We start from the raw sequence: 11,641 nt of genomic DNA, 5'->3' as shown, positions 1-11,641 counted from the left end.
CTGATGAGGAGATGCACAGAAGAGTGAGACAGCATATGAACCATTTACGAAGACCTGCTGTCCCTTGTAAAGAAGAGTTTACTGAAATGGTTTGGCCACGTAACAAGATGTTGTGTCCTCTTCAAGACCATCCTTCAAGGAACAGTTCAAGGAAAGAGAAGAAGGGGATGTCAGAGAAAGTGGTGGACAAGACAACATCCTTGAGTGGATCGGGAAAACCTTCGCGCAAACCCAAGCGTTTGCCACTGACCGGGACAAGTGGAGGCTTCTTGTTCGGTGTGCAAATGATTCAGTGCTTGTAAAGCGCTTTGATCTTGCTGTCTGATAGACGACAAACGCCATATACGTACCCATATTATATCATATTATATATCAAATGACCATTCAATCGGTCATCTTCTTGCTGTGTCTTGTTCCACCGTGCCTCCTCTGCGAAAACATTTGCATAGAGGGCGAGGGCAGAGAACTAACTGGTGTCTGTTACCGTTGACATAACAACGCGTGAAAGATGCTTCACATAATCACACGGGAAAAATGCTGGCGTTGATATAACAACGTGGGAAAGATGCTGACGTTGACATAACAACGTGGGAAAGATGCTGGCGTTGATATAACAACGTGGGAAAGATGCTGGCGTTGACATGACAACGTGGGAAAGATTCTGGCGTTGACATAACAACGTGGGAAAGATGCTGGCGTTGATATAACAACGTGGGAAAGATGCTGGCGTTGACATAACAACGTGGGAAAGATGCTGGCGTTGATATAACAACGTGGGAAAGATGCTGGCGTTGACATAACAACGTGGGAAAGATTCTGGCGTTGACATAACCATGTGGGAAAGATGCTGGCGTTGACGTAACTACGTGGGAAAAATGCTGGCGTTGACTTAACCACGTGGGAAAGATGCTGGCATTGATATAACCATGTGGGAAAAATGCTTGCATTAACATAACCAGGTGGGAAAGATGCTGGCGTTGACATGACAACGTGGGAAAGATTCTGGCGTTGACGTAACCACGTGGGAAAGATGCTGGCGTTGACATAGCAACGTGGGAAAAATTCTACTGTTGACATAACCACGTGGGAAAGATTCCACTGTTGACATAACCACGGGGGAAAAATGCTGGAATTAACATAACCAGGCGGGAAAGATTATGGCGTTTACATAACACGTGGTGTGTGTGGAGAAGTCGTGTATGTGGTGATGTGGTGTGTGGTGTGTGGTGATGTGGTGTGGTGTGTGTCGTGATGTGGTTGTGTGGTGTATGTGGTTATGTAGCGTCTGTGGTGATGTGGTGTGGTGTGTGGTGATGCGGTGTGTGGTGTGTGTTTGGTGTGGTGATGTGTTTGTGTGGTGTGTGGTGATGTGGTGTGTGGTGATGTGGTGTGTGGTGTGTGGTGTGTGGTGATGTGGTGTGTGTGGTGATGTGGTGTGTGGTGTGTGGTGATGTGGTGTGTGGTGATGTGGTGTGTGTGGTGATGTGGTGTGTGGTGTGTGTGGTGATGGGGTGTGTGTGGTGATGTGATTGTGTGGTGTGTGGTGATGTGGTGTGTGTGGTGTGTGGTGATGTGGTGTGTGTGGTGATGTGGTGTGTGGTGTGTGTGGTGGTGTGATGATGTGATGCGGTGTGTGTGGTGATGTGGTGTGTGTGGTGTCTAGTGATGTGGTTGTGTGGTGTGTGGTGATGTGGTGTGTGCGGTGATGTGGTGTGTGGTGATGTGGTGTGTGGTGATGTGGTGTGTGTGGTGATGTAGTGTGTGGTGATGTGTGTGGTGATGTGGTGATGTTGTTATGTGGTGATGTTGTGATGTGATGTGTGGTGATGTGGTGTGTGTGTGGTGATGTGATGTGTGGTGATGTGGTGTGTGTGGTGATGTAGTGTGCGTGGTGTGTGTGGTGATGTAGTGTGCGTGGTGATGTGGTGTGTGGTGGTATGGTGTGTGTGGTGATGTGATGTGTGGTGATGTGGTGTGTGATGATGTGGTGTGTGTGGTGATGTAGTGTGTGTGGTGATGTAGTGTGTGTGGTGATGTGGTGTGTGTGGTGATGTGGTGTGTGTATGTGATGATGTGATGTGTGGTGATGTGGTGTGGTGTCTGGGGTGATGTGGTGTGTGGTGTGATATGGTCATTGTTTTCTCACCTTGTACTTTGAAATGTTAGACGTCTTATGTTTGTCAACTGGTGAGGGAGAGAGAGAGGGGGGGGGCGAGGGAGGGATGGAGGGAGAGAAAGAGAGAGAGGGAGGGAAGGAGGGAGAGAGATGGGGAGGGAGTGAGGAAGGGACAGAGAGAGGGGGTGGTCGAGAGAGAGGGAGGGAGGGAGAGAGAGAGAGAGAAAGAGAAGCAGACAGAGAGAAAGAGAGAGACAGAGACAGAGACAGATATAGTCAGACAGAGACAGATAGGCCAGAGAGAGAGACAAAGAGATTAATATATTATTCATTTGATAAATTTAGCTAATAATTTAATAAAGTAATAGTATCTACATGGACAACAAATCTTTTTTTTTTCTATAATAAAATTTATCTTTTATAACACAGACAAAACTTTGTCTTACTTGTGCAGTGGAGAAGCAGGGAGAAGAACAGCAAGATCTTCATCTGCAACAAAACCAACCACTAAGAATGGTCAACACGGCCAGTTTACACAGGCACTTTCATCTACAGTGGGTCGGGAAACTATTCAACTCTACAGACGAAAACTGGAGTTAATAATAATAATAATAATAATAATAATGGATACTTATATAGCACACCATCCAGAAATCTGCTCTAGGTGCTTTACAAAAACGCTTTTGTTAACATAAAACATTACATCTATGTTACATACACACACCAAAATGTGACTACACACACACACACACACACACACACACACACACACACACACACACACACACACACACACACATACACACACTGCATACATACATTTTAACATACATGTGTATCTAACAGCTACCCTAACACATACGCACACATAGACAGGCAAAAAACTTACATAAACACACGCACACACAATACACATTCATATACATGCATGTAGTTATGTACACATACATACGTATGCACACATAGTCAAGCACAGCTAACGCAAAAGGAAGTGGACCTGCCACACTTGAACTTACTGCTGAGGGAAAAGGTGAGTTTTGAGACGAGTTGTATCCCAAAATGGAACTTTAGACAATTTGGAAAATGGCCATATGTTCTTGACGTTTATTGTAGACCTAACGAATTAAAATGTGTTGATAATATTGAAAGTGGATTTTGGAGAGAAAAAAAGTACATACTTAGAAACCAAACCATTAGAATCAGCAGAAAGCGTACATTTTTCATAACTTCAATATCACCATTGGGGAACAACAGCTTCATACAATTTAAGAAAACCGTACTACTTGTTCCTAACTGGTCTATGTCCGGAATAAACAGAATCATTGATATAATTAGAATAGATGAAAAAAGATCATACACACTGGAGGATATCCAAAACAAAGTAGCTCAGAACAATGCTGTCACTTATTTCGAATATCATGCCATGAATGAATGCCATCCCAGCTGAATGGACAGAATGGATCAGACAGACACACACACAAACCCACACTCTGACAAATGAAAGACACTTTGTAAGTTTCAGTTTCAGTTTCACTTTCTCAAGGAGGCGTCACTGCGTTCGGACAAATCCATACACGCTACACCACATCTGTTGAGCAGATGCCTGACCAGCAGCATAACCCAACGCGCTTAGTCAGGCCTTGAGTGCATGCTTACATATTTGTGTACCTATGAAAGTGGATTTCATTTTACGTAATTTCGCCAGAGGACAACACTCTCGTTGCCATGGGTTCTTTTTCAGTGCGCCAAGTGCGTGCTGCACACGGGACCTCGGTTTATCGTCTCATCCGAAAGACTAGACGCTCAGTTTGATTTTCCAGTCAAACTTAGGAGAAAGGGCGAGAGCGGGATTCGAACCCACACCCTCACGGACTCTCTGTATTGGCAGCTGAGCGTCTTAACCATTCTGCCACCTTCCTCCTGTAAACAAGTGAAATGATCAACCAAAAGCAATTTCAAAATATTTCGATAATGAAACACATGAATGAGATAAAGGAAACTGATGTGCCTATGGATTCTGGAAAAGAAAACCTGACTTTGAATCAAATAAAAACACCTGGTCAATCCCTCATTTATCAGCAAAAGAAGTGAAACTGCGAGAACTACAATGGAAGATCCTTAATAACATATACCCAACGAACATTCTGTTACACAAAATGAAAGTAACACATGACAATAAGAACACTTCTTTTTCGAATGTTCAGATGTCAATATTTTTTGGGGAAATCAACTGAACACTATTTATAAGCAATTATATTGGGGGAAAAGTACAACTGACAGTACATGAGTTAAAAACCTGCTTCTGTTTTGATTTGTCTACATGTACCAAAAGCCATCGTTCCCATTTAGACTTGCCCGTTCGCATTTATCCCCAGGCACCCCTGCAATTCCAAACGTCGACAGAAAAGAACGAGCAGAAGAACTCTTCCTGGTGCAATCAGTCGGAGAAAGCCTTCGTAAAACAATAGAACTACGTTTACGATATGTTATCTTTACAGTACCCACGTTGAGCTGGTAGCTTCGACTGGACCGTTCGCAATTAAGCACACCTACCCTACTTTCCCCTTCCATCCAGTTCTAGCTCAGATAGTTGGGGCAGCAGTTGCAACTCAGCTGTTCTGACGGTCATAGTCGGACACGACTATCACGCACGTACCATGAAAATGGCTCTTGATGCACTGTGCTTGGGTTACTTCCCACAGGACTTTGAACAATGATAAAGAAAACAAAAAGCAAACAAAAGAACATCAACACACACAAAATAACAACGGAGAGGACCCTGTGTTTCTGAGACCTGTAGCTCTGGGGTAGCTGACAGACAGACAGACAGGATGAGACGATAAACCGAGGACCCGTATGCAGCATGCACTTAGCGCACGTTAAAGAACCCACGGCAACAAAAGGGTTGTTCCTGGCAAAATTCTGTAGAAAAATCCACTTCGATAGGAAAAACAAATAAAACTACACGCAGGAAAAAATTAAAAAAATGGGTGGCGCTGTAGTATAGCGACGCGCTCTCCCTGGGGAGAGCAGCCCGAATTTCACACAGAGAAATCTGTTGTGATAAAAAAAGAAATACAAATACAAATAGTGGGGGGTGGAGTACTGACCTTCATCTGTAACACTGAATGTGGACACATCTTGCTGTTGACAGGACTGAAGGCACTGAAGGTAAAGCGGCTGTCGTAGTGGTATGGGGCGCCACGTTTGATTTTATACCCTGGAGACTGGCAGGAGCGGTTGGGGTGGGGGGGAGGGGAGGAGAGGGAGTGTGCAGGTGGTGGAGGGGATCATTGGTATCATGCGCAGTAATACGATCACCTGCTACACTGAAAGGTGATTGCTTTATTTTTCACTGAGTCTGTTCGGAAAAAGAGAGACAGACAGACAGGTAGAGCAGAGACAGAGACAGAGACAAAGAGACGGGAAGACAGACAGACAGAGAGAGGGACGGGGACAGAGACAGAGAGAAACAGATATGCAGAAACACACACACACACACACACACACACACACACACACACACACACACACACAAACACACACACACACATTACGTTATCCCTGTGAATCAAGCTGGATTTCGCAAGGCTAGATCTACAATTGAACCTTTTGTCAAATTAACCACTCAAGTTAAGCATCAGTTTGCAAGAAGAAAGTGCGTATTAGCTACATTTTGTTGATGTAACGAAAGCCTATGATCAAATATGGCACTCAAAATTGCTTTGCAAGCTTAAAAGCATTGGCTTGTCAGGTCATGTATTTGAATTCATTAAAGGTTTCTTAACCAGTAGGAAAATTTGAACAAAAATAGGCAATGCTTATTCTTCTACAAGGCAGCTACAAATGGGTATCCCTCAAGGGTCTGTTATTGCTCCTTTATTATTTAGTATTTTAATGTTCGACCAACCAAGAAAACTAACAAAAAAAATTGTGCTTGTCCAGTATGCTGATGACATATGCATGTAGATGAAAGCAGCATTAAAAAAAGTGCACACCTGCTAGATCTCTCAAGGCTATATCAAAATGAACTAAACATAATTTCTGATTACATGATTGAAAACGGCTTGGAGTTGTCTGCTGAAAAATCACATATGATGCTTTTTAATAATGGGTCAGATCCAGTAAATATGCCTAACTTTAAAAGAAATGAACCCCCCCCCCCCCCTTGAATATGCAAAGGTAGTGAAATTCCTTGGAGTATATCTGACAACAAAACTAACATGGAATTATCATTTAGAAAATATTTTAACAAAAGCAAGAAAAACGTTAAACTTCTTAAAAGTTATAAGTAAGCAATCTTGGGGACAAGACAGATTAACACTATCTACATCGCCTATCTACATCGCTTCTTCGATCAAAATTAACTTATGCCCAAGAAGTATTTTTCAGTGCCCCAAAATATTTATTGAAGAAACTCCAAAGCATAGACTGCAAAGGATATAAACTTACTCTTGGTATACCAGATCATGCGTCATGTATTAAAACATATAGTGCGGCTGGGGTACTACCACTTGAAGAACACAGGAACCTTCAATGCACCAAATTCGTCTTGAGAAGCTATACAGCAGAAAATGATTTGAAACCTGAACTAAATCTTAAGTCCGATACTGACTTTTCAAAAAGAGCTAGGACCATAGCCTCCCATATAACCATTAGTACATACACATCTACTACTATAACAAGCTCTGATCTAAATCTGAAGCATAATGTAGCCAAACAGTCCGTTTTATCCCATATCCCACCCTGGGAATTCAAGAGAGCCCAGTTTGATATTGATTATACGAATGTAACAAAGACTGAAAACATAAATTTACTGTCATCTTATGCCCGAATCCACTTATGTGATCAATATCCAAACCACCTGATGGTTTATACAGATGGTTCTGTGTTAAACAATAATGCAGGTGCCACATATATCATACCTGAACTAAACGCAGAAAAAAAATTATAACGTGGGAAAAAATAAGTTAATCTTTACCGCGGAGCTAGTTGCAGTACTTATGGCATAGTACTTCTTACTCGATTTGCCAAAAAATATTTTCCAGATTGCTTTTTGTGTTGACTCTAAGTCAGTCATTAATGTTATCAAATATTTACACTCCAAAGTTAGATCTGAAATTATTATTGTAATTAAACATCTAATTCATTTACTCTCATTGAGGGGTACTAGTACTACATTTATCTGGATTCCTTCGCATTGTGGCCTTCTTTATAATGAGAAGGTTGATCTCTTGGCGAAAAAAGGAGCTAAGGAATCAGCTGAGTCAACATATTTATCTCTTCCATTTTCATTGCAGGAGTGTAATAGTATAGCAGAACAAATCCAGCGATCATACTTTCAGTCAGAAGAAAGGAAAATGGGCCGTTCCAACTTATACGAAGAAATAAGTAATATTTTTGGAATTGTTGGTAAATATGAACAACACATTTACAGTAAAAGGCAGATTGCATCATTGATCTGCAGATTGAAACTGAACTGTTTCAAGACAAAATACATAAAAAGTGTTTCCTGTATATGTGGTAATCCTATAACAAGTGATCATGTATTTACTTGCGGCATGTTAAAATGTCATATTCCTGTACTAGCATCTTTTCCGATGCAAGAAATATTGGACTCATCACTTTTATTGTTCAGTTTCTTTAAATCTTAAATAGTCCAATTGGGTTGCTGTTATAATTCCCCCCTCCCCACCCCCCCGACCCAAGATTTGTGTATATATCTTGGACTTGTCACTGCTAATGCTGCACTGTTTCAAATCTTTGTTGGATAGTCCAACTAGGTTGTTAAAATGATTTATCTTTTTTTTTTTCTTCTAAGTTTGGAAGTTATTGTTTTAGCCAGATTGTTGTAAATGTTGTGATTTTTTCCCCTCACCCTTTCCCTCCTTCCTCCACCCGCCACCACCCACCCCAACCCTACCCCTCCTTTTTTTCTGTCTAATATCACTTAATGTGGATAGACATTAATTCACTCAGTACGGCCAGTCCTCTTTTCTCCTCTATACAGACCCATCGGATGTCCAGTGGGTGTCTGAATGACCCAACCTTTAGCTTCCGTCGTCAGAATTGTGGTATTCTTTGTCAACATTCACCTCTTCAGTATAAGAGCCTTCCGCTTGCAATTTTTTGATGATGGTAATTGGGGTGAAACGCTGTTTGCGTCGTCTCTTTCGCCGTTCGTATGGAGAGAGTTAAATGAATTAAAACACACACACACACACACACACACACACACACACAAACCCCTGTTGTAGCGAGAAATGTCTTGGCAGGGGTGGTGAGGAGGACGAACTATCACACACACGTCACTGGAGACGCTGTGCTGGGTATCCAGGTGTCCTGGCTGGGTGGCAGCTCCTAGTCCTGCTTCCTCTGAAATATTATCATTCTACTCGGCTAGAGTTCTAGGTACTGTCGGTGCAATTTGTGCTATTTGAAACGAGATGGGTTTTGTTTTTGTGTGTGTGTGTTCAGATGACGTTCTAAACGGAGCATTATTATTATTTTTTTATATTTTTTTGTATAACAAGTCCATCATGCACAATGTAACCTTGCGACATACATTGCAACCATGTATTGTTTTCCTTTTGCCCCCTCCCCCCCTCCGCCCCCTTTTTTTCATGTGCCGCCATGGGGAATTTTCGGATTAAATCTTGACTTGACTTGACTTCACTAGATTTGATTTGATTTGACGAATGGACTTGATTTAACTAGGCTTAACTTGATTTGACGACTTGACTTGACTTTACTTGATTTGACTCGATTTGAATTGACGACTTGATTTGACTCGATTTGACGACTTGATTTGATGACTTGACTTGAATTGACCTGATTTGACTTGACTTCAGTTTGACGACTTGACTTGACTTGACTTGATTAGACTTGACGTGACGACTTGACTTGACAACTTAACGACTTGACTTGACGACTTAACGACTTGACTTGACTTGACTTGACGACTTGACTAGACTTTATTTGATTTGACGACTTGACTTGATTTGATGACTTGACTTGATTTGACGACTTACCGACTTGACTTGACGACTTGACTAGACTTGATTTGATTTGACGACTTGACTTGATTTGATGACTTGACTTGATTTGACGACTTAACGACTTGACTTGACGACTTGACTTGATTTGACTTGATTTCATTTGACTTGACTTAGCGACTTGATTTGACTTGACTTGGGAGTCTTACTGGTGGTGGGCTTGGAGGTCTCCGTCGAAGAGCTGGGAGCCACGCTCTCCTTAGCACGGTCCTGGCCATGAGGAGTGGGTGCTGTCTGAACTGTTTTGGTGCATCAGGTCAGCACTGCACGTGAGGAATGAAGGACAGCACTGTTTTGGTGCATGAGGTCAGCACTGCACGTGAGGACTGAAGGACTGCATGCTGTCTGAACTGTTTTGGTGCATGAGGTCAGCACTGCACGTGAGGAGTGAAGGACTGCATGCTGTCTGAACTGTTTTGGTGCATGAGGTCAGCACTGCACGTGAGGAGTGAAGGACAGCACTGTTTTGGTGCATGAGGTCAGCACTGCACGTGAGGAGTGAAGGACTGCATGCTGTCTGAACTGTTTTGGCGCATGAGGTCGGCACTGCACGTGAGGAGTGAAGGACAGCACTGTTTTGGTGCATGAGGTCAGCACTGCACGTGAGGACTGAAGGACTGCATGCTGTCTGAACTGTTTTGGTGCATGAGGTGAGCACTGCACGTGAGGAGTGAAGGACATCGTGTTGTCTGAACTGTTTTGGTGCATGAGGTCAGCACTGCACGTGAGGAGTGAAGGACAGCGTGCTGTCTGAACTGTTTTGGCGCATGAGGTCAGCACTGCACGTGAGGAGTGAAGGACAGCGTGCTGTCTGAACTGTTTTGGCGCATGAGGTCAGCTCTGCACGTGAGGAGTGAAGGACAGCGTGCTGTCTGAACTGTTTTATTGCATGAAGTCAGCTCTGCACAGTGAAGGACTGCATGCTGTCTGAACTGTTTTGGTGCATGAGGTCAGCTCTGCACGTGAGGAGTGAAGGACAGCATGCTGTCTGAACTGTTTTGGTTTCTCAAGGAAGCGTCACTGCGTCCAGACAAACCCATATACGCTGCACCACATCTGTTAGTCAGATGCCTGACCAGAAGCATAATCCAACGCGCTCAGTCAGGCCTGGAGAGTACGCACATATATATGTTTGTGTACCTGTAACAGTGGATTTCTTTGACAGCATTTTGCCAGAGGACAACACTCTCATTGCCGTGGGTTCTTTTTCAGTGCGCCAAGCGCGTGCTGCACACGGGGCCTCGGTTTATCGTCTCCTCCGAATGACTAGACGCTCAGTTTGATTTTCCAGTCACACTTGAGAGAAAGGCCAAGAGCGGGATTCGAACCCAGACCCTCACGAACTTTTGTATTGGCAGATGAGCGTCTTAACCATTCTGCCACCTTCCTCCTGCCTGAACTGTCTGTCCGCGGTCATCAGCGGCTGACTTGGGATCTTCAGGGACACTGTGCACCGTGTTGGGAACGGGGAGACATGCCGGATCGAAGTGCCGCTCTGCTGGTCCGTGGTTTGACTGTAACAACTGTGACGTCATGTTACTGCTGGAAAAGACTCCACATTACTGGTTTGACTGCAACAACTGTGACGTCATGTTACTGCTGGAAAAGACTCTACATTACTGGTTTGACTCCAACAACTCCGAGGTCATGTTACTGCTGGAAAAGACTCTACATTATTGGTTTGACTGCAACAACTGTGACGTCATGTTACTGCTGGAAAAGACTCCACATTACTGGTTTGACTGCAACAACTTTGACGTCATGTTACTGCTGGAAAAGACTCCACATTATTGGTTTGACTGCAACAACTGTGTACGTCATGTTACTGCTGGAAAAGACTCTACATTACTGGTTTGACTGCAACAACTGTGACGTCATGTTACTGCTGGAAAAGACTCTACATTATTGGTTTGACTGCAACAACTCTGACGTCATGTTACTACTGGAAAAAAAATCCACATTATTGGTTTGAGAGGAACAACTGTGACGTCATGTTACTGCTGGAAAAGACTCCACATTATTGGTTTGAGAGGAACAACTGTGACGTCATGTTACTGCTGGAAAAGACTCTACATTATTGGTTTGACTGCAACAACTGTGACGTCATGTTACTGCTGGAAAAGACTCCACATTACTGGTTTGACTGCAACAACTGTGACGTCATGTTACTGCTGGAAAAGACTCTACATTATTGGTTTGACTGCAACAACTGTGACGTCATGTTACTGCTGGAAAAGACTCTACATTATTGGTTTGACTGCAACAACTCTGACGTCATGTTACTCCTGGAAAAGACTCCACATTACTGGTTTGACTGCAACAACTCTGACGTCATGTTACTCCTGGAAAAGACTCCACATTACTGGTTTGACTGCAACAACTCTGACGTCATGTTACTGCTGAAAAAAACCTCCACATTATTGGTTTGAGAGGAACAACTGTGACGTCATGTTACTGCTGGAAAAGACTC

General features: G+C 43.1%; 1 protein-coding gene across 1 annotated transcript in view; it reads right to left on the bottom strand.

Annotated features, from left to right (window-relative positions):
- LOC143290997 (uncharacterized) overlaps positions 1-10,706 on the bottom strand; it is a 39,132-nt gene extending 28,426 nt beyond the window's left edge. The window contains exons 1-4 of the mRNA XM_076600584.1: positions 10,544-10,706; positions 9,308-9,410; positions 5,227-5,296; positions 2,563-2,605 (exon numbers count right to left, since the gene is read on the bottom strand). Of these exons, the coding sequence (XP_076456699.1) occupies positions 2,563-2,605; positions 5,227-5,296; positions 9,308-9,410; positions 10,544-10,706 (379 nt within the window). The remainder of the gene's footprint in view (positions 1-2,562; positions 2,606-5,226; positions 5,297-9,307; positions 9,411-10,543) is intronic.
- Between the last annotated feature and the right edge of the window lie 935 nt (positions 10,707-11,641).

The sequence above is a fragment of the Babylonia areolata genome, chromosome 16 (genome assembly GCF_041734735.1).
Source record: "Babylonia areolata isolate BAREFJ2019XMU chromosome 16, ASM4173473v1, whole genome shotgun sequence".
Taxonomy (NCBI): Eukaryota; Metazoa; Mollusca; class Gastropoda; order Neogastropoda; family Buccinidae; genus Babylonia; species Babylonia areolata.
The sequence above is the reverse complement of the archived record's forward strand: the minus strand, read 5'-3'. Positions and strand labels throughout refer to the sequence as shown.